The sequence below is a fragment of the Parus major genome, chromosome 1, assembly GCF_001522545.3.
Source record: "Parus major isolate Abel chromosome 1, Parus_major1.1, whole genome shotgun sequence".
Taxonomy (NCBI): domain Eukaryota; kingdom Metazoa; phylum Chordata; class Aves; order Passeriformes; family Paridae; genus Parus; species Parus major.
This window is the reverse complement of record NC_031768.1, coordinates 77,197,905-77,221,186: the sequence shown is the minus strand read 5'-3', so window position 1 is coordinate 77,221,186 and position 23,282 is coordinate 77,197,905. Positions and strand designations below refer to the sequence as shown.

Here is a 23,282-nt window from a genome sequence, read left to right as displayed (position 1 = left end):
GGGCCCGGGCTCGCGCTGCGCCCGCGCAGCCAATCGCCGCCCCGCGCCAAACCTGCCTTCGAACGCCGCCGCCCAATCGCCGCCCCCGCCGGCCCCGCCGCCGCCAATCCCGCCGCGGGCGCCCTGCCCTGCGCCGGGCGGCGGCGGAGCCCCTGCTCTGCGATTGGCCGGGGAGCGGGGGCTCCCTCTGACAAAGGCCGGCCTCCTCCGCCCTCCTCCTTCCGCGCGTGCCCACGCGCCGCCCCCCCGCCCGCGCGCCTGCCTTCAGGGGCCCGCCTCCCGCCCGTCCTTCTCGATTGGCCGAGCGGCGCCCTCCCTCTTATTGGGCATCTGCTGTGTCACTCAATTCTGAGAGGGAGATGGGGCGGGACTTACAGCGGATCCTTCCTTCTCATTGGCAGGCTGGGATAGCAGTCAAGCGAGCCGCCGCGCGGGTGGCGTGCCTTAAAGCGACATGGGCTAGCGCGGGCTCCCTTACGGCCGACATGGCGATGGCGGAGCGCGGCCATCAGCACACGGTGAGGCTCGGAGAGCGGCCCCGCGGTGAGGGGCGGGACGGGTGGCAGGCTTGTGAAATCCCGGGGGTAGCGGCCCGGCAGTGCGGGGCTGGCGGCTTACCTGCCCCCAGCGTGCCGGGAGCCGTACGGGCTGTGGAAGCTGGCTTGTCTGTTAAATGATGTATATATGTGTCCTATATATTTATATTGCATATATATGTTATATATATTATATATGCATGCCGTGTATATTTACACATGTATACGTACATGCACATGTATGCACGTATGTGTGTGTATATATACTTATGTGTGTGTGTATATATGTATATATATATATGTGTGTGTATACATCTATATCTATATATCTATGCATAAACCTGTGATGCTTTTGCACACATTTTCTAAAGCGGCAGGAAAAAAAGGTACTCTGCTATTGAAAGGAGCCCTCTTGCTGTGCCCATAGCAGTGTCTGGAGATCCTGTTTGTAAGTGAGTGGGAATAAATTGTTGAATTTGGTTTGTTCTCAGCAGTAGCCCGGGGCCGTGACTTTGGAAACACCTGTTCGCGGGCAGCTCAAACCCGCTCCGTGCAGTGCTGGGGCAGCCGGGCGGGCACGGCAAGCCCGGAGGTGCCAGCCAGAGCTGGCGGTGGATTCCGCGTCTGGTTGTTCCTCTTTGTCAGATGGAAACGTTCCCTTCAGCTGAGGTTTAGCTTTAGGAGATACCCGTGCCCTTAGGCCCGTGTGGGAGCAGCTGGTGGGTTGGGACAGGGAACCACCTCCACGCCGGGGAGCAGAATTTCCCAAGGCGCGGTGCAGCGGGACGCGTGGCACTGCTGGTGACAGGTGACACGAGGAGGGAACCTGTGCTGAGCTCTGTGCACTGTGGCTGCCTCCACCAGGTCGACACCGCAAACAGATTCCCGGCTGGGGTTCTTGTTTGAAGTTTTGCCGCGATGTTTGTAGCTTTCTGGAATTAGGTGTCTTTTTCGTTGCTTTTCCTTGTTTTGGCTTTTCTTTCGTGTGAAAAGCTGTGTTTTACCTGTGCTTCGGAGGAAGAGAGATGGTGAAAAGGCTGCAGCGTGATGTTCAGAACAAAGTGCGAGACCACTCTTGTGAGGATTTGCAGTTTGAGGTCTCACTTGCCTGGGTGGTGAGCACCCATCATGGGGTTCTCTCTTGTGAGTCTCTTGCCCTGCAGTGTGCTCCCATGCTTACAGCTGGGCCAGCAAGAGGAATTCGAGGGTTCCAATCTCTTTCCTGAGTGGAATTGTTTCTAGCATGCCTGGAGAAGAAGCCTCAAAAGTCTTCAGTAGGTATATGTAGGCTGTTTAATCAATTTAGTTAGCCAAACAAAACTTTTCTGGGGAAAAAGTTGCCCACTGTAGACTTTCTGTACGTGTTCAAAAAAAGAAACAAGCCCTGACTTTATATTTTTCTGAACTTTGAAAGTAGTTGCTTTTAATACATCTGGCACTCTATGGCAGTTGACAAAAATTACTGTATTGTGCCAACATTTTTTTCTCCCACTTTGATGTAATTGCTTAACTAAGTTACCTTTTTTTATGTCTGCTTTTAACTAGAGATGTTACTGAATTGTAGAGTGCTCTTGACTCAGTCTATATCAGGGAGGAACAGCCAGCACTTGGCCTGTGGGTGATAGGGGCTGTCCTTCCTTCCCCACTTTCCTAATACTGCAGTAATGAGGGAGGGAAGGCTCCTAATGGAGATTGTCCCTCCAAAATGGCTATGAAAGTTTGAATAACTGGGTACCTGGATACCTTATAATCACTATATTCAGTATCTCATTATTTTGTATTTTTTTTCCTCATTCCCTACATAATTTTCCTGAGCTTACATTTTTTTTTATTTTTTACTTTTTAAATGAAGTGCAAAGACTTCTGTGTGTCACTTAAAACATTACCAGGTATCAGTGTTTTTTTCTTTCTTTTCTGGTTGTGAGCAGCCAGATGAGAACTTGCAAATAGCACCCTTTCTAATTTAATCCCTTTTTAAAAAAACCTTCTGTATGAGTTTGTGCCTTTTTTTTTCCCTGCTCTGTTCAGCCTTTAGGAGGTCCCTGCTTGTTGGTAATGTGTTATCTCTGGTCTGTGTTTTTAACATTCTCTTTTGTCTGCTTGAGTAGGCAGCTGATACGCAGTGGTGAAAGCTGTGAATTTTGGAAGGCAGTGTTCTCAGACCTGTGGAGATAAAATGTGCTCAGCTCACTGTTATGTAACAGGTTGCACTTGCCTCCTTGTGGGACTGTTAAGCTTCTTCATGTACTGCTCCGAGGCTTTAGTGTGGCTTACAGAAGGAAGGACTATGAGGAGTACCCTGAAGGAGAGGAGATGCAGCAAGCATGACCTAGCTGAGATGCAGAACAAATATATAGAGTTCCCTGATTTTTTTTATTTTTCACAAATTTCCTGAGCATCAGAACATGATATTCTCTGTGAGACTTTCCAAGAGCAGGAACAAACTTGAGAGCTAGGGAAGAAGAGCAGAGAATTGCTGTGATTTTTGAACTTTGTGATGGGAAATTCCTTGATCCTGTTTCATAAACCTTCCCAATGCATTCAAATTATTTCAAGTCACTATTTATGAAACTGAATATAAGCCACTCTTTTGCTTAAAAATAGATAAGAAAAATATATATGATAGCAAATTATTACTTAAACTGACAAAAGATCGATTGCCTGTGTAATAGATGCTATACCAGCACAATATTTTTCAGTAGTTATTTGAAGCAGATATCTGTACTGACTATTACACTATTCAAATTACTATAACTAACTATTCAAATTAATGCCTATTCCCTGCATCCAGGTGGAATTTAGAAGATGTGTAACTAGTCAAAAGCCTCAATTTGCTTTGCTTCTTGTGACTTTGGTGCTCCAGGGTTTTGAGTACACCAGCCTTTTCTTTCAGTTAGTCTTCTATTAGCTAGAAGAATGTTACTAATGTCAGTAAAAACAAACAGAAGAATTCCTTTACTTTGGTGTTTTTATGCAGTTACATTTAATTCTCAGATGAGGCTTTACCTGTAAAAACATAAGAGACGAGAGTGACATCTAGAAGGATTGTGATGCTGTCAGCCCTACTTCGGTTTCAAACTGATTCCCCTTTTTCTTTTGACTTTCATGGGGTACCTCTGGTTTGAATCATAGCAGACAGGATATTGATATTTGAATCAATAGTTACTGGTTGGGTTATTATTTGAGGCTTGTGTTGCTGCTGTTCCTGCACTGCCTGCTGCAGAAGTGCTGTGTTTTGCTTGGCTCATTTTTACTCCATCGTTTGGTTTCAGTACTCTCTGCTCATCAATGCCATATCCTGTAACACTGATGGTATTTTTGATGTTAGCACCTAATAGGCTTTTGATCAGATGGATTCATGTGTTCTGGTTAGGCTTGTGAGGCTGCTGAGTGTAAAACAGTGTGTTTATGCGTAAAACACCTGTTCAAAATAATTTTATTAAAATACTCTTAATTAGGGATTATTGTTTTAATTCTCTTTCTGTGGTAGCAAATGCAGTTATTTTGAGAAAAGCCATTATGTTCTGTAGGAGAATGTTATAAAGGCAGACTGCAAAGCAGTCATCAAACTGTGCTTGGAAACACCAATTGATACATTCAGAGTAGTTAGGATCCTAATTTTCTTGCCCACAATGAATCACTTCATTAATAAGAGGAAATCAGTTGTATATGGGCTTTAAATAACTTTAAAAAATTCTTAAATTTTTTTCCCCATATTTGGCTCCTTGTAATGCATTATGGGCTGTTGTGTAATTTGCTATGAGATACTTAATACTTTGTGTATTTTAATTTTGGTCGTGATATGCTCCCAATGACTGGTATTTGCAAAAGCATAAAAACACCCTGCCAAGATCAGCAATTGCTCATTTGACTTACTGATGAAGGGGGAAGCTGTAGGAGTTTTGCATCTGCCTGCAGCCCATCTCTCTTAGGTTGCCTTCAAATTCTGTCACTGAAATGTTTAGTAATGTGTGCAGTTAAGAGAAGTTAAAAACAAACACTTCATTTAACTTATATATACAGGTTGTAAAGCTTACGCCAGGTAGAGAGGTTTTTGGGTTGAAATCATAAACACTGTGTTCTGCCAAGGCTCCTTTATTTAGAGGAGCATCTTCCCAGCAAGGTGGTCCTTTCATGTCATTGCAACATCCGAAGCACAACAGGTGTTTGCAAAATTTCTGCAGACTTCTGGGAAATCCCTGATCTCTATAGCTTCATTTTTCAGAGCGGTCTGAAGCTGATTTAAGAGTATGTTTCTGCTTAGAGGGAAAAGTACTTTCCTGGCTGTGATCTGCTGGTTTTCCTGTGTTGACACCACTAATCAGGTGTAGCATAAAGTTACCTGGATGTGTCTTGTGAAGTTCTACTTCTCCATCTACTATTGGAAAGATATGGAGGATGAATTGAAGCGAGTGGAGTTAGAGGGATTGGGACTCTCACCTCACCTTCCCAGCTGCAGTGTATCCTGTGCCCCACGTGCAGTAAGTGAGCTCTCATGTTAGATTGGGGGTGTGGAACCACGGTTCTGGGTGTGCCTTATCAGGTTTTGCCACCGTAGTGCAGTGTCTTGTGCAGTAAATATAGCCAGTAATTAAGAAGGTGGTTGTTTTTCAACTGATTTGTGGATTGCCTTCTCCCAATAAGTAGTAGACAGCACAAGTAAATGGAAAGCAAAAGTGTAGATCAGAAACTAGTATGGGAAAGACATTCTTCTGTTTGCTACTGTTTTTAGTGGAGGGGTAGTTGGATGTAAAAATGACACATCCTAAGGCTATAAAGAAGGGAACTTTTGAGATATGAGTTTCCTGTAGCTCATAGTAGTACTGTGAGCTACAGATGATGTGTAGAAGTACTACATGTGTAGTACTTCTACACATCATCTGATAGAATCTTACTTTTCTTTATTTTTCTTTTTATGACAAAGAAACAAATGTGCTGAATAACAGTTTTGTTTTGTTTTCAGGATGATCTGCACAAAACTCTTAACTCTACATCAGCCACAGATGGACTTTCTTCGGCTTCATTTATAGAATATCCAAAGCACAAGCCTTTTATTAATTCAGATTTGCAGTGTTCCTCATGGAAACCAGTAATTCCATATCCTGAAAGCAACAGCAGAGGTAATAGTTCAGCAAAGTTATTTTCTTACGTGTTTCCAAATTGTGGTAAAATACTTCCACATCTATGAAGGTTGCAGTCTTTTTATCCTTATATCAAATCCCAGTGATGTCCAGCTCACCTGTTTTGTAGGTCCTTGGCACTTCTCTTTCCAAAGAGCACCTGAAGATAAAAGCCATCTTACAGATGGAGAAAGATGCTCCTCTTCGGTAGTAGAGAATTGTAAAATTGTTTGAGTACTTTGTGAAATTGTACTGACATGTTTTCTTTGTCCCTTCTTCAGTCTTCCTCTCCTTCAGCCTTTCCCCTCCTGAGTTGATAGCTGAGTTAGAAATAAGGAGACTTTAGTCCCCAGAATGGTTTGGAGCAAAGGAGGAGGTATGGTCCTGTTAAAATTGGAACGCTTGTCATGGATGAAGGGTGTGTTGTGAGAATTTATTTTATCAGTGAAGACTTAAAGGATATAGGGAAGGTTTCAGCAAAATGCTGAACTGAGAACTCACAACACCAAAAAGGAAGGCAATTTTAATCCCATTTATTCTTCTTGTTTCTAGGCTGTTCCTTCTCCCTCCTTTCCCACTCTGGTCCTGATGTTCATCTCCATGTAAACAGATTGATCTTGCATGACTGGACATGAACAAAAAAACTATTCTTGGTTAGTTTTTGTTGTTTTAGTGAATTAGCTTGTCATGTAGTGAGACTTACTCCAGAGCTGCCTTGGGGTACATATAGGTTGCATCATGAGGAGTTGGGAGGCCAGAGCAGGACCGATCCTTTTAAGACCTGTTTGGCTCAGGGTCACTGCAGAAATGCTCCCTTTAAGACTGGAGTGTTACAGAGGCTTAAGGGTATGAACTACTTGATATTTTTTCCTTATATGGAGAAAAGTGAGAAATGTTTAGGATGAATCCTAATATTACCCAAAGTAAAAAATCACGATGATAGCCTCAAGTCCCTGTTCCAATAACACAATTAATATCTGAGTTACTAGGGTCTTGTGTGTTAATGACCTAAAAGATGAAATCTCAGTTCTTGCAGTGCTATTTAAAATGCAGTATGTACTCTCAAGGCCATCGGTTTTGAGAGTGCTGTTGACACAAAGCTAAAACAATCTTTACAGATGAAGAATTGCATGTGCAGGAAAGAGCTTCCTTATGAATTACTGATGCAAGTGTATTTTTCTGGAGTGTGCTTCATGTTTCATTAGCAATAAAGTTTTGATTTCCAAGTTTTCACTTGGCAATTTTTTTTCTAACGGCGACTCTGCCAACTCTGAAATAAGGATGGCTGGTGGAAGACAATAGGATAAATTATACCCCTTTTTAAAAACTATCAAATGTTTTTATTTTCAAAAAATGTTTAAATGATGTGCAAATGTATGTGATTATGTACTGAAAATTGAATCCAACACATGGATGATCCAGTATGCTTCTTGTTGCATAGCTTTTAAAAATGCAAAAATGTTCTGGAGTGCATATTTTCGTAAATTTAAGGATATGAGAATTAATTTTAAATGGCAAAATTGATTTGACTGTTCTTGAGGGTCCTTATTGCTCCTCCCATTCCCCATATGAAATAAATCTTATTGAAAAATGCTGAAATTAAGTATAGTAAAATCTGTTTATTGTGGGTTTAATGTCTTTGCGTGGTATATGTGTGCTAGCATGTACAGTTGGCTTTTAATACTAACAGGAATGACTGAATGATACTTGACCTGTTGGGTTTCACCTTTATCTATTCACTCCTTGAGTTGCTTCACTGCTGTTCTTGTTAGTCCTTATTGTGTGCGTACACAGAGATTTCAATGTAGCTTTTAACAATAATAGTAACAAATCTGTTTCTTGTTTCAGCTATGCCCATTTCAGCTGAATCCTAGGAACAGTAATGTAAATAGAGGGTGCAATTGGCGATTCTGATGTCGCAAATAGAACCAAATTGTCAATAACTTCCTGTTAACTGTTACTGCTGTTGCTGTTTCTTATGTACATAGCAGGTTTGCATTGATGTGATACTCTCTTCTGCTGTTATTTATTTCAAGATTTGATGAATTTTTATTCTGGAATGGATTTAAGCACAAAGGAGTGGGCTAGTGTGACCTTGCAGATTAGTCTGCTATTTGAGCTGTGTGTACAGGTGTTCTTATGTCTAACTTCAGCAGCACTGTATAGGGGAAAGGGCTTATGGTTATGGTTCCCTTCACAGAATTAAACGGCTCAGCTAAGAGATGTAATACATCAGATTTCCAGCAGATGGTCTGATTGCAAGGTGATGTGAGTTCTATTACAACTGCTTTTCTTTTTGTGGTGAAGAATATAGAAAGGCTTTGTTCAGTAACTGCTAAAGCTAGGAGTGCAGCTGAAGGGGAAAATGGTTCAGCACAAAGGATATGTATGTTTTTAGATGGAGGGGTGGAACACAAGTACAGAACCAACAGAGTAAAAAATAAGCACATATATAGCTCTTCTCAGAGTTAACCTTTACTATGCTCTGTGGCCATTTGTGGGAACACTGTGTTGTGTACTTGTAGTCGTAGGAATAATACTAATATGGCAAATTGGCACTGTTTTAACTATCTAGTTATGACTCTTCATTTCCTTTTGATAAAGGGTCAGAGGATGCACTGTTTGTTCTTAATCAACACAATATTTATAGGCCTTGTTCTGGGAAATAGTTGTATCTTGCCCAAAGGTGTCAGGTGAAGAGTGTGCACTAAGGGCATCTCTTTGTTTGAGACTAGTTTTAGAATCAGTTATGGTTTAAAGGGAAACAGGTCTTAATTCCTGGAAGGACTGTTGGATGCTGGTAAGGAACACTCTGACCTTCTTACATAACATGCTTTTATAATAACATTTCAAGTTCAGTGTTGTCTTGAAGTGGTGATTTAATGGTATCTAACAAAAGGTGCTTGTTCAATTGCAGCAATATTTTCTGCTCTGAAGAATCTCCAGGAAAAAATTCATCGACTGGAGTTGGAACGGTTTCAGGCAGAGGAAAATGTAAAACACCTCAGCAGGGAAACAGCAGACTATAAAAAAGTACTGACTGAACAAATGCAACAGGAAGAGCATGACAAGACTGAAGTGTCAAAGAAAAATCAAGGTTGTTTGCAAACCATGTATAAATACTATAGAACATTGATGTGGATGAAACTTGATTCTTATCAATGCATAGACCAATTTTAATTTACTTTGTTAAGCATCTTTTAATTTGTAATGGCATGGGGCGCTACAAAGAAATAATTTTAAGGTATTCTTCATTTTAGGGATGTTTATGCGTACAAAAGTTCATTAGGCGTAATACGTCAGTTTCTTACATAGGTCCTTTTCTTGTTTGCTTTGAAACTGTCCTGAAAACAACAACCAAAATAAAACAAAACAAAAAAACCCCAACAACAACAAAATCCCAGGAACAAGTAATGCATGATATCTACTTTCTGCCTTCTCTTATCTTCAGAATTGTCTTCTCAGCTGGCAGCTGCTGTGTCTCGATGCAGCCTTCTAGAGAAACAGCTGGACTACATGAGAAAAATGATCCAGCATGCAGAAAACGAGAAGTCACATCTCTTGGAGAAACAGGTGTGTTCCCAAAACTATCTCATGGTTAAATCATAAAAGTCATTAATTATGTCATGATTTTTCATAGTTACTGTCATTTTAATACTTTTAAGTATGGATGTCTGCTTCAGCTGGATGGTGTGTACTTAGCTATGGACAGCTTCCCTACTTAAATTTCCCAATCTTCTCACGAACCTGGTATTTTCTTTGTGCACCTGTTTCTAAGGCAGTAGCAGGCTCTGGTATTAATATGAATTGTTTGCTTCTGCATGATTGGCTTACTGCAGTAGCTCATCCTTATCTTCCAGTGTTATACCTGTGTGCCACTGGAAAAAAACCTCCCTTTCGTGTTTACAGTCTTCAGGTCCTTGATAATTTTCTTTACTAGCACTACTCTTGCTAGTAAGAACAAGAGGTCTGAAATACTGTTTCTGTAGAAATAGCAGTAAAATTTCTATTTCCCACCATCAGTGACTGGGATTTGGCCTAATCTAAAATGAACTTGAATTTTGTTTTATAGGCATATGGGTTGTCTGGAGCTGTTTGTTCATTGGTCTCTGTGGCTATTCTGTTTCAGTCTGTTAAATATTTACTGGGAAAAAAAAATTAATAAAGCTATTTATAATTTCTGCTTTTTTTTTTCCTGTGTTGTGTTGGGAGGAAGGAGAAGACTGCACAGTCCTCTTTCAGATCTGGTTAAATGTGCAGTTTCCCTATGTTGGTGGACCAGTGGTGCAGTTTGTTCCCTAATTGTGGTAGCATCTAAAATTGCACAGAGGAAGTCGTAGTTCCTTTGATCCCTTTTGTTTATGGGCCTCCTTTGTGCTCTAGACACAGGTTTTTCAGTAGATGGTCTTGTTTTCTTGTGTTTATAATTATTTTCCTTTTCACCTCTCCCTTCAAGGGCTCCTTGGAGAGAGATCGGCTTCTCGACCAGTCGCATGTTCAGTCGAAATTGGAAAAGCTGGATATACTGGAAAAAGAGTATAGCAGACTAACTATGATGCAGTCCATAGCAGAGGTCTGTCATTTGTCTTGGATACTGTATCTGATTTGTCTTGTTCATTGTAAACTGCACTTTATAGCTGTATGGCAGTAGCAGAGCTTTGCAAAACTTTCTGCTTTAGAGTAAGACAGCAACTAAACTTCATTTTAAACTGCGGTGTTGTGAAAACTTGAAGTTATTACTGAGAGTCTACATGTTCAGGTAGGCTTTGGGTCACTGTACAGTGCAGGAGTTGGAGTTTTATTATGTCTTAACAGTCTGCTGTTGTTCCTTTTTTATGCTTAGTTGGTGCTTAGGCATTATAAGATTGCAGTTATTCATAAGATCTTGACTTGCTTTGCATGCTACTGGATGCTAACAGTTATTTTCTGTTATCCAGATTTATCTGGACTTGTATGAATTTGATGTATTTTTTTCCTTTTAGCCTTCCTTATTAAGAAAGACAATTATTACTAGTTATTTTGTGTACAGACTTCTGGAGCTTTGTGTTGTAAGGCCTCTAGCACTGGGTGACTCCCTGTGGGTTTCTGCCTTTTCAGGACTCTATTTGAATTGGACTTCTACAAACTCAACGTGACTGTGTTTTGTCATATTCTGTTGTGGTGGGTTCACCCTTGAAATTTTATAATTTTTGTAATTTTATGGTGAGAAATTAAACTCAGTCTCAGCATGGGCTGCAAGGGGAATCTCTGCTCTGGCATCTGGAATATCTCCTCCTCTTCCCTTGTTGACCTTAGGGTCTGCAAGGCTTCTGCTTTCAAATATTGTCACTCCTCACTTCTGGCTGCAGTTCCCCAGCAGTTTTTTTTCCCCTCCTTAAGTCTGTAAGTGTGTAAGGTGCTTCCACCATTGCTGTTATGCTCAGCCTTGGCCAGTGGTGGGTCTGTCTTGGAGCCAGCTGGCATTGGCTCCATTGGCATTGGTTCTGTTGCCATGGGGAAGTTTCTGGCAGCTCCTCAGAGAAGCCACCCCTGTAGCCCCATGGCTACCAATGCCTTAAACCCCATACATCTGTGTACCCACTGATGTCCCATCCACATACCTCTCTCTGCTGCTGTAAGAGAGACCACAAGTCTCCCAAGCCTGGAAACTGCAGAGAGCTTAACTGGGGAGAGAATTCCTTCTGTGAATTTCTTTCCTGTTCCCCCAAAAAGACCAGATAGTACATGATTATATTGTGGTATTGTGGATGGCAACTCTGGATTCTATCAAAATATAGGTTTGTCACCCTACTTACTACCTCTTACCTCAAGTGGTGAAGTAGATGATGTTTCTCCAGAAGTACATAAGGAGATGTTTGGTAGTAAATCTTTACTGCTTGGCTTGCTGCAGGACATTTAGCTGCTACAACTATTATTGGGAGTCCCTGAGCCAAAGCAGCTGTAACAAGCTTTTTAAGATCTTGACACCTTGTTGTAGTGAGCTGCAGTTGTGGAGTACAAGTGGTTGCGTTGTTTACTTAGGCCAAACACTTGGAAGGAGAAATAGGAGTCTCCTGGGTCTCGTACTCTGAAAGCAGCAGTAGTTTCCTTGGGATAGACTTGAAATAACCTGTTCAGCAATTGGCATTCCCTCTGAAAGGCTTTTACCAAGTTTTTCACTTGTAGTAGCTGAAGTTTGGTGAGACTGGGTTGTTTGCCTTTTTGTGCCTGGCTAGTGAAAACAACTTCAGCCTTATGGTTCTTTTGTGTTCTTTTCTGCATCAAACCAGAGGCCTTTGATTCTTTAGGATTTAGTAGCTGTCACAATTAAATATGTTTTGGAGGAACTGGGTGTTAAATTCACACAGTTTTGAAGCAATTGTAGGACCTGAAATAAATATGGATTTAGCTATGATAAGTCATTTTCCTTATGATCAGTATGTAGTCATGAGCCATTTTCTGGCTGACAGGTCTGCTTGACTCTGTGGTTATAGGCTATGTTCCTATGTTAGCATTTATATGATAGGTGTTACTGGAATATCTTCAAAGAGTGACTGCACTCTACTCAAGCATTGCATCTGTTCCCTCTTTGATCTCTGCTGTAGTTGTGGTGAGATTGTAGGAACATTTTCAAGTTGAATTTGAAGCGAGAAGTAAGAGACTGTTTCGTACATGATGTGCTGAAATGGATGGAAAGTGGTGAGGTGATGGCTCATGAGTGAGCAGTGATATATCTGCCTCCGAGTTAGAACACTGACAGAACTCGTGTGTGGGTCTTACTGAGAGCATTTAATCTCCCCAGAGCCACTACTTGGCCCTATAATTACTGTCTTCAAGTAATTTGCTAATGTCAGGAGTGGCTGTGAAAAAGAAATGCTGAGGTTCCTATTTATGTGGAGCACTTACCCTTTGGAAGTGCTTTGGAGGCATCTTTATTTCAACTGTAGTCCTGCAGTGCATTCTCTGTTCGGTTAACTGAGAAGATCTGAACACGTCTGTGTCTGAAGATGGAGTACAGAAACATGGCTGTTCCCTAAAAGTGCAGTTTAGGCTGTGGTCTTCTGTTTAGCCAGATGAGCAGAATTTGAATATGTGTGTGCACGACATTTTCAACAACTGTAGTTGGTAGTAATTGATCTTAAAGCTAACTGTGAGACTTAAAACCACCCCCCAGTTCTGTGGGTTGGGCAAAACACTGGAACAGATTGTCCACAGAGGTGGGAGATGCCCCGTTCCTGGAAACACTCAAGATGGGTTTGGACAAGGCTCTGAGCAATCACCTGCTTTAGTGGAAAGTATCCCTTGGACTTAGCTGACCTTTTAAAGGTCCCTTTCAACTTAAACCATCCTATGAGTCTGAGATTCTATGACTAGGTGGTTGCATGAAATTAATTTTCTGCTAAAAAACAGGTAAAAATATGACAGTTAAATATTTTATTTCTAATTTGTCGTTAAAGTTTTTTGCAGCAGCTCCTGGTGATGGAGTGGATGTTCAGGCAGCCCGGTGCTGACCTGCAGTCTGCTTGCTGCAGCTTGCAGTGCTGTCTTACATGACGGGCAGCACTGCTGGCCAGAGTCTCTTGGCTTGGCTTTGTGGCCTCTCTGTTAGGGACAGTCCAGTAATATGCATAATACCTTCTTCTATAAAAAAGAAAAAAGAAATTATTTAGGGAAGCTAGGTTGGGAAAATAATTTCTAACAGGGTCTGTCACAGATGATACAGTAAGATATATTCTTGCTGTGTAGTTTGAGCTGCATGCTGCAGCTGAAAAGGTAGCTGAGGGAATCCTCATTCATTTTAGAATAAAAGCCTTGGCCCGGCTCCATGTCAATCTTTAGTTTAAACAGAATATTTTCCTCAATATTTTCATACTAAAAATTCTGTCAAACTTAAGAGGTTAATAAAAGATCCTTGAGACTGACCACATGGATATCAAGAGTTGTATCAATAACTGTAAAGGGCAGAGGATGATTTTAAGTTACTTGGAATGCCTTTGTTTTGAATGAAAAATAAAAATCATCAGAATGATTCTTTCATTCAAAAGAAAAAGTTGGTTTCTTTATATAGTGCCTTTGTCCTCAGTGTTTATCCAGGCTTTTGCCTCTCAACACCTTTGCATAACAGCTGCTTACATTATTCTTGCAGTTAATGCTTAAGTAAAGCAGAACTAAAATATTTATTACTTCAATGTAGTGGGTTTATAAACAAGCAAGTGTACAAATACAGCTGTCACTCTGTATAGCATGCTTTTCTACCTTAAGTTTGATTAGTGACTCAATGAATTATCAGTCTTTGGGGGAAGAGAAGGGAAATTGTTTTGGATACTGGAGCTCTGAATTATTTTTTCCCTGCTGTATAAAGCCAGAAAGTTATTTGTTAACTTCCGCATTGGGAATTTCAGTGTATCTTGTTTAAACAATGTTTTCATCTTGTTGGAGGTTTGCAAAGAAATGTGTTCTTTTCTTTTGAAGAAGACTTTCAAAAGTGTTCTTACATGCTTTTGTGATAAGAAGATGAAATTACTTCAGTTTTATTTAAAGGTATCTCAGGGGCATCATACAACCTTTCCTCCCTCTTCTTTATTAGGAAGGTGGCTAGATGTTCAAAAACTCTTTCCTTGTAAGAGTGTAAGTTACAGGTTTTAGCAAAAATACCATTAGTGGTTTAAATAAAGCAAGTCTTCACTTGCCTTACAACGACGTGTCTTTGTTAGCTCTTTTGTAGTACAGAATCTTGGAGGAGAATGTACACAAAGCAACCTACTGTCTCGGGTGTTTTTACAATTGAAGAGAAAGAGCCCTGTGTATTGCTCTGTGTGTGTTTGGCTGGGACTTAACTTCAGATACCAGTTGTGAAAGTAAGAATAGAAAATTCAGTTTAAATGTTAAGCATAAGCTTTTGACTGCTGTATTTATGCCTATATAGGTGATATACATCAGCAATCATTCTAATACTCAAGTCTTCATTTATCCTTAAGTTGTAAAATGAACTCACAGTTTTGTGCAAGCTCTTAGTATTGTAGGCATCAGGAGGGAAAAAAAAAATATTTTGTTAGTAACACTATTATTTTTGTTCAACTTTGACTAGAAAAAAATGAAAGAGCTGGAACAGAAGCTTCATGAGGAAGAACATGCAAGGAAGCTTGTTCAGGAAAAAGCAGCTGAGGTAACCAACAGGAAATTTCTTTTGTACTGGTATGCACTGTAATTAGCTCTTCCTTTTTATCAAATTTTCAGCTAAGCTTACTGAAAGTGCCCCCGTGTGCCTCACAGAATAGTGAAATCCTGAAGTTCTCTGAGCTTTTTGGAAACTTTTTTCTATCACCACATGTGCATTGAAGCTTTGATTTCTTTACTAGAAGTTGGAAAATAGGAGTAGCAGTTCAGACTAATCCATAATTGAGTATGCATGGGAACCTCTCAATATATCAAAGTCAACGAATGGGCTCCCTTATTCATAATCATAATTAAAATATTGTAGAAGGAAGCAAAAAAGAGGCAACATGCTCTTGATTATGAGCTCGTAAGGATGCTGGCTGGTCCTCTAACCTGAAAGTGTGGTGTTCATTAAGCATTCATTGTATGCTGGAGAATTATGGAGGTAATGTGTTAGGCACTAACACTAACCTTTGCCATGAATTTGGTGTGATGGGGAAAGTGGTGTCTCTAATAATCAAATTAATAATGAAAATAATAATGAAAAACTGTGCTGTGAATGCTACTTCAGGACATGATTTCTGAAGCTATGCCATATATTCCTCTTGAACAGCAAAGGGTGTTAGGATTCTCACTGTTGACAGGAAGTTCTGACCTTAGCTCTTTCAATAGATGGCTTGGTGGTTAGTTTTTTATTGTGGTTGGTTGGTTGGTTTGCTGTAGGTTTTTTTACTGTCAAATTCAATAGAACAGAAGGAGTAGTTGCCTGGTAACTCTATGTCATGGGATCAATTGATCATGGTTGGGTGGCTTTATCTCCCCAGTACCTTGCCAAGTGTAAAGCACAGCTGATGTTTTGGCACTTGCCTGCATGGGACTAATGGACTAAGGCTAATTCTCTAATTTACTAGGATTACTGATGAGTAGTGCTAACAGAGGAAGTATTTAATGTTTAAGTTGACCTTGGACTGCAAAAATACTCTAAAAATGTACAGCCCTTGCTTCTGGAGAGCCTGTGTTTTAAAAATTCTTGCAGTTCTCCACTTGTACTGTCTGACTATTTATTAATATAATTTCAGTAACTCCCCTTATTCCCTCAATTGTAGCTTCAGACAGGCCTGGAAACTAACAGACTACTGATTCAAGCAGCGTCACCACTGCTTTCTCCAAAAGCAAGACAACCCAGAAAAAAAGCTAAGCAGCCAGAGAAGGTAAGATGTGGGGAAGAGAAGGGCAGTTACTGAGAAGTTAAGTAAGGTTGTGTGCATGTGATTAAGGGAGCAGGTTTCCTCTTTTACTACAAAGTAAAGGGAAAGTGGGTTTGCTGTAGTATAATTTTTGCTGAATACTTGTCTCTTCTTTCTTTCCAGAAATGCTCTCGTGTAAGACATCCCACTGTGCAGCCCCATTACAGATTGTGTCTGGGTGATGTACCCTTTGTGGCTGGGAAGGTGAGCTGATTAATTCCAAGGCTTAGAGCTCAGTAGCTGCAGCTCCTTAAGGGACTTTGGTGCACTCCTGACACCCAGTGGTCAGATAATTTAATTTTCTTCAACACTTTTCATACAGACTGTCTTTGAAATACTTGTTGGTGCATATTGACAACTAGCTGAGTTAGTATTTCCAAAAACGGGCCTGTACTATGCTGCTTGACAAGATGTTGTTGTTAGAGCATATTAATTCAAACAAAAAATTACATTCTTGTCAGCAAAACAAAAGTGACACTGTTTTTAAATGCTCTTCAGTATTATTGAGTTGTTGATAATGCCATTTAAAAGAAGTCTCTTTTCCTTTCAGTCTACCAGTCCCAGTCATTCAGTTGCTGCCAACGTGCAACACGTGCTACACCTGATGAAACATCACACAAAAGCTTTGTGCAACAGACATGTGGTAAATGATACTCCACTAGCAAGACCCACCAGTACTGGCCATCCTGCCAGCAAAAGCAGAAGGCCACCCCTGCCAATGGACTCATCCTCATCTCAGGAAGAACTCTCAGAAGTGTTGCTGACTTTACAAGATGAATTTGGACAGATGAGTTTGTGAGTGTGGTATATTTTCTTCTGCAGATTATGAATGCAGCTGTAACAAAGCCTTGTTGCTTTGAACTTGAGAAAGTTCTTAGTTTAGGAAATCTCTAGAATGTAATCTTTGTCTTCCTGGCTGCAGAGGCTGTTGCAGTTAGAGGCTCTGCTAAACAGTCTGAACACCAGACCTGTGCTTATGTGCAGCAGTATTAATTTCAGAAGAGGGAAGGGAGAAGTGTGGTCATGGCCCCAGTGCAGTGAACTGTTGCGGTGTAGACCCAGCCAGCACAGGACCCTGCTGCCATTCACACATCCTTGCACCCATCCTTCCCCCATGTTGGGATGGGCAGTATTCACCCCTTGTACTGTACCATTTATGTCCTGCCCAAGCCCCACACTTTCCAATGTGTCCCAGTTAACCACCATCACCTTTCCAATCTTTTGATGTAGGTACACACAAATATCATTCCTGTAGTCTAAGGACTATCCCATTACTAGTCCATTGAGTTAATTTAGTCCATGACTTTAGACTCAGCTGTCATAACAGTCTTCCAGTGCAAGAAGAACTGGTGGGTGGATAGCTGAATGGCTGAAGTGATTTGGGGATGTGGGTGGATGAGAAGCTGGACATGAGCCAGCCATGTGCACTCACAGCTCAGAAAGCCAATCCTGTCCTGGGCTGCATCCAGAGCAGCATGGGCAGCAGGGCCAGGGAGGGGATTCTGCCCCTCTGCTCTGCTGAGACCTCACCTGCAGGGCTGTGTCCAGCTCTGGGGTCCCAACATAAGGATATGGGCCTTCTTGAGTGAGTCCAGAGCAAGCCAACAAGGACAATCAGAGGGCTGGAGCACCTCTCCTTTGAAGACAGGCTGAGAGTGGGGGCTATTCAGCTTGGAGAAGAGAAGGCTGCAGGGAGACCTCATTGTGGCCTTTCAGGGCTCAAAGGAGGCTACAAGAAGCTGGAGAGGGGCTTTCTACAAGGGTGTGTAGTGTTTGCATGAGGGGTAATGACTTTAAACTGAAAGAGGGCAGACCTAGATTAGATATTAGGAAGAAATACTTTACTGTGAGGATGGTGAGGCACTGGAACAGGTTACCCAGGGAAGGTGTGGATGCCCATTCCTGGAAACATTCAAGGCCAGGTTGGATGAGGCTGTGGGTAGCCTGTTCTGCTTTAAAAGGTCCCTGCCTATGGTAGGGAGTTTGGAACTCAATGATTTTTAAGGTTCCTTCCAACCCAAATAATTCGATCACTCTTGTTCTTTGACCTTCAGCAGCCCTGCACCAGAAGGGTTGTCTGGGAGGCAAGGCAGGGTAGACAGATGCCTCATTTCCTTTGTCTCCAAGGCAGCTGTGTGGAAAGCCCACCAGTAGCCTTTTGAGTCCTTAAAATGCCCTTTCCTGAGACAGTCTGTGCCAAGGGTGCACAGATCCTCTGGGTCACTCTCAATGGGGTGCTTTTGTCAGTCATTTTGTCAGGCTGGTTTCAGCCTCCAAGACCATCAGCTATTGGGATGCCCCTGTGTCCTGGCATCACTTCAGAAATACAAATGGGTTCTGCCCCTGTACAACTTGATGGCATTAGGGTACACCACTGTACACCAGGGTCTGCTGAAGCTTTGTTCTCCCAGGGGCTGATGTGCCCAGGCCATCTGATCCACGCAGTCCAGTAAACCTGGTTGTCCCTCTCCTGCACCTGGGTGAAGACAGGGCTCCTCTAATATTGGTCCTAGGATTTTCCATTTTCTGTAAATAATAATTAGAATTCCTTTCCATAGGATCTGGAATAAGATCAGCCCTGACACTCTGTGAACTGCCCACTAAAGACTTAAGGAGCAACTTCCCTGGAAGAATTCCTATTTGTGCTTGCTTTTTTCCTACAGTTCACTTACCTGTGCCTCTAGGGTTGAGGTATAGGTTTTCAATCCCACTTCATGTTCTCCCTGTGGTCCCATAGGTGAAACTCGGGATTATTCCCTGTGGTGTGTACCCTCTGTATCCTGTTCTTTGTGCAGAAGGTAGTTTACTCTGTTGTGGTTTCACCAGCACCTCAGTCCCACGCAGCTCTCGTGCTCGCAGTGCTCGCTCACTGCCCCCAGACACAAATCCTCCCCTGACCCGAGCCCCATTCAGCGCCATGCTGGATCCCAGCACTGGGATCACGCTGGTTTTAACTCCCGTGGGATATTGCGGGTTCTAAAGGCTCTTGTACCCGGCCTGCAGAAGAAGGGGGAGCTGTGTGCGTGCTCCCTAGGCTGGCTGGCCGAGCAGGGAAGGAGAAAGGTGTAATTACAGCGGTTCCCCAGTAGATGGCTCCCGCAGCGCGCGGAGGACACCCGTTCCCCCCAGGAATTTCATGGCCAGGGAATCCGTGGCAACATAAACCAGCATTGCCACCCGCCATTAAACCAGTACAACGATGCCTAGAAAAAAATTGTCTTCACACGCTCTGGCCAGACCTGTCATTAATCCCTCACGGCACGTTGGGTGCCAAAAAATCCTGTCTTGGTTTAACCCCAGCTGGCAGCTCAGCACTGTGCAGCTGCTTTCCTGCCCCTCTGCTCTGGTGGGATGGGGAGGGAAATCAGGAAAAGGAAAAACCCATGTGCTGGAACAAGGACAGGTTAGTAACATAAATAAAGTAAAATGTAATGAAAAAGAGAGAGAAGTAAAATCCAAGCATGTGATGCGCAGTACAGTTTTTCACCAGCTGCTGACCAAGGCCTGTCCCCAGCAGCAATTGTCTCCTCATGGCTGACTCCCCCTAGTTTATATACTGGGCATGATGTTCTGTGGTATGGAATATCCTTTTGGCTGGTTTGAGTTGGCTATCCCAGATATATCCCTGTCCCAGTTTCTGGTGCCCCTGCTCACTAGCATAGCAGGAGACACTGAAAAACCCTTGGCTTAGGGTAAATACTGCTCAGCAACAATGAAAACATCAGTGTTATCAACATTATTTTTGTACTGAATCCAAAATGCAGCAATGTAACAGCTTCTAAAAATGAAAACTATCCTAGCCAAAAGCAGGATGTGGACAAATCCTGGACAAGTCCATTAAAGGACAGCTTTGCTTGTCCTGGTTAACACAACATGAATTGTTACTGTACTGCACAGCTGCAGTAAGTACAGATACACAAAATATTAACTGATTGAGTGCTGAGATTAATCTCTCAAGGGGTTATTTGGTCATTTTGAATATGCATTTTGAAGTTGGAAGCTACTTAGATTATTGAGCCTCAGTGTTGCAGCAGCCTGCCACCATGATGTGCTACTGTAATAATGCTGCAAACTAGCAAAACAGTTCTTGCAGGTTTGTTATGGTGTGTTGAACATGTCTGGCTGCTGATGCTGTGGTTTCCTAGAAGTGTTATTTCTGAACTGGATACAAGATGTAGAAGCCAATGGAGCCTGATGCAAGTCTTGTTCTGTCTGAATTGTGTGCTAGTGATCACCAGCAGCTGTCAAAGCTCATCCAGGAAGCCCCAACTGTTGCAGTGAGGGAAGATCTGGAGAGGGAACTGGAGGCACTGGTGGGAAAAATGGAAGCAAAGGCAGACCAAATCAGCAAAGTTCGGAGGCATCGTTTGCAGGTGAGTTTCTTTTGCCTGTGTTCATGCTCATGTGGAGTTGCTGACTTAAGCAGGGGTTTTTTATGCTACATCCTAATCTAGCAGCAATTGCATAAAGCAGAAGTAAATAAAGTAGCATTGTCTAATTCCACCTTTGATGTCCCAAAGTTAGTCTGCATACCTCCATCTACCCCAGTATTTTTGCAGAAACCTGTCCTGGACAGAGCTTTCACATCTGTTCTCACATCACATTTTACACTCCTCTTGTCCCTTGAACATTGTTGAACAGTTTTCCTTTACTTGGAGTAAAGAACATATTTATGTTTTGATTTGCATTTTTTTAAGACTCAAAATACCTGTTTTGCCTGTTTTATAACTTTCAGAATGTTTTGGATAGTGTAGCCTTTTCATTCAAATCTATAAAACACACTGATTCCCCGTTTTCTTTTGTCTTCATTAATTTGAGTGAATTTCTTTCAAAGAGCTTAACCCCATGTGTTTAATCTGGTTCAGTTCATATGAATAACGATTCACCCTCACCTGATGTAGCTTATTCACAAAACATGTGCTGAAACCTGACACTCAGAATGGACCTGTGAAATGCTTGCTGTTAGAAGCATTACTCACTTTTGGTATCTTCAGAGGAACTGCTGATTCCTGACAGAGAAGCAGATGTGCTGTAGTTCCCAGCAGTAATGATGCTGCATGTGCTACTGGCAAAAGTTTTAGGAGCTGGGGTTTAGGAAAACTGCTTCATGCTGTCAGCTAGGAGGAGGGTGCACCCCCACCTGCAGAGAGGGGAGCTATAGAAGCCACCCATGTTGTGGTTTGGGTGAGAGAAGATACAAAGAAGAGAGAATGTGTCTGAATCTGACTGTCCAGTTCCCCATTCAGTCTTTGCTGGGCAGTACTGAGACTCATATGCTTTGATTTTACAGAGCTGTGTGTGGATACCACATTTTCACCCCAGCAGAGCTCTGGTACTCTTTCAGAGCTACATCTGACAGTGACTAGCTATTAAAATTACTAGTATGTATGTAAAAAAAACACTGTTTTGTTTTCTTTTTTAATCACTGGATGGTAACAGTGATAAATAAACTTTTTTCTCTGTATCTTTTTATGTTACATTCCTGATGGCAATGTTCCCCCATAATGAACTGCTCAGTTTTTAGAGAGGTGGTAAATCACTGTAAGCTAAACACAGCTCTAAAGATACATATATAATGATGCTTTGTAAGGAAAATAAAGTATTTATTGTTCAGTGTGACTTGGAAACAACAATTTGCTTACCTGGGCAAGGTAAGTTGTGGGATATTTCAGCTGATTGGAAGAACTGCTGGACATAAAACTGAAACAAGATCACTTCTTAATGTTTTTCTTTGGGCTTCTCTTTCAGCTAGAGAGACTTAAGAGAGAATGCAAGTCCAGAAAGACTCCTGCTAAACAAATAAAAGACAGCAGGTTCCCAGTCAGTGAGGTTAAAGTAACAACTACAGTAACCACAAAAGGGAAGAATGCAGGTCCCATCAAAGTGAAGCCTGGAGAAAAGAGTCGGAAAAATCTTCAGTTGCTGAGAGACATGCAGAGCATACAGACTTCACTACGGAAAGATGATATCAGCTGGGACTACTGACTTTTTTGCAGGAGATGTTCTTGAACCATGGTGGCCAAACTTACATTCTGGATCTAAAGCAGCTGCCTTTCTTGCTGTGTAGAAGAGACTACTATACGCTAACCGCACTTTTGAAATACAGGCTTACAGGCTCTTGGCTCTCCATCCCTGCATTTGGTTGTATATATTATGGTCTAGCTTAAATCACATTCCATTTTCAAGGTACATGGACAGTGAACCTTAACAACAGGGCTCCCCCAGATCCCTGTGTTATGGTTCCAGCAGTCCTTCTGTGTTGTTCCAGCACACTCAGCACTGCACATTTGCATGGGTTGGTGTGTGTGTGTGTGTGATGTGCCGTTTCATGCTGTTGATCCAGGAGGCCTCTCAGGATGCATCTTGTGTGAAAACAGTGCTGCAGCCCTGGGTGTTGAGGGCTTTTGTCAGTTCTGTTCTGTGTGCAGCTGCACTGACTCCATCTCTGGGAGGGTCTGAGGGAGAACAGGTAAACTTTTTCAAAGGTGTTCTGTAGGGTTCCCTTCAAAAGATGTCCCTGGTTCTCGTTCTGCTGCGTTGCATTAGTCAACATCAGTGGCAGTGGATGTTTGAGTACTCAGAAAGGGAGCAAAGTAATTTATGAATTATGTTGCTTAATGATCAAGTGAATTTTTTCTACAGAAATCCTGCTGTAGCAAAAAGCTGTAGGATAGGGGATAATACCCTGTTGTTTCTAGCTGACAGCTTTGAGTGGTAAAGGAGTGAGAGAAACTAAGTTTTAAGTGTTTTAAACTGCAAGTGCCTCAATCGTGCCATTTGGTCCTGGCGTCTTGCTTTTAACTTGAAGTATGTGCTTTGATGAGCTATCAACTTTGGTAGTAGTGCAATTAAGTTTGTGCTCTGACTTGCACAGCTGATTAAATGTTATTTATTATGTTAATAATTTATAGAACTTCCTATTAATGGAATGTATAGAAGACCCAGATTACCTGTATATACAGTTGAAAAATAATAAAGCCGACTTGCCTGATGAATGCATTGTGGGAAAGCTGCACTTCCTCTATGTTAGCTGTGTGCTTGCTGCAGCACTGTGCCACAGCCAGTGGGCTTTTCATGGCAGGGTGGCTTCTCCCTGGTCAGGGTGGTGAATGAGAGCTGCAGGTAAGGGTAGAGTCAGAGTAGTCCACCCTTGCCTGTGGCTGAACACGCAGGGGACTCTGCAGGGTCAACACAGGCACAAGGGGGTTGAGTTTGTTGTCTGCAGGTGATCCACCCAGCTTGTC

The 23,282-nt window shown here is 42.1% G+C and overlaps 1 protein-coding gene across 4 annotated transcripts; it reads left to right on the top strand.

Annotated features, from left to right (window-relative positions):
• The first annotated feature begins 399 nt into the window (after positions 1 to 399).
• Positions 400 to 23,037, top strand: CEP57 (centrosomal protein 57). Of its 4 annotated transcripts, none has more exons than XM_015625290.2 (12): positions 404 to 518; positions 4,862 to 5,017; positions 5,500 to 5,656; positions 8,574 to 8,753; positions 9,108 to 9,229; positions 10,113 to 10,229; positions 14,724 to 14,801; positions 15,898 to 16,002; positions 16,162 to 16,242; positions 16,589 to 16,833; positions 20,267 to 20,411; positions 21,787 to 23,037. In XM_015625290.2, exons 2-12 carry the CDS (start codon positions 4,883 to 4,885, stop codon positions 22,021 to 22,023), a joined length of 1,602 nt encoding a protein of 533 aa, XP_015480776.1. In that variant the 5' UTR covers positions 404 to 518; positions 4,862 to 4,882; the 3' UTR covers positions 22,024 to 23,037. The 4 variants fall into 4 exon arrangements, with proteins under 4 accessions (XP_015480760.1, XP_015480776.1, XP_033371920.1 ...); XM_033516029.1 differs by having other exon boundaries at positions 416 to 518; positions 4,801 to 5,017; XM_015625274.3 differs by lacking the exon at positions 4,862 to 5,017 and having other exon boundaries at positions 400 to 518.
• Positions 23,038 to 23,282: the final 245 nt, after the last annotated feature.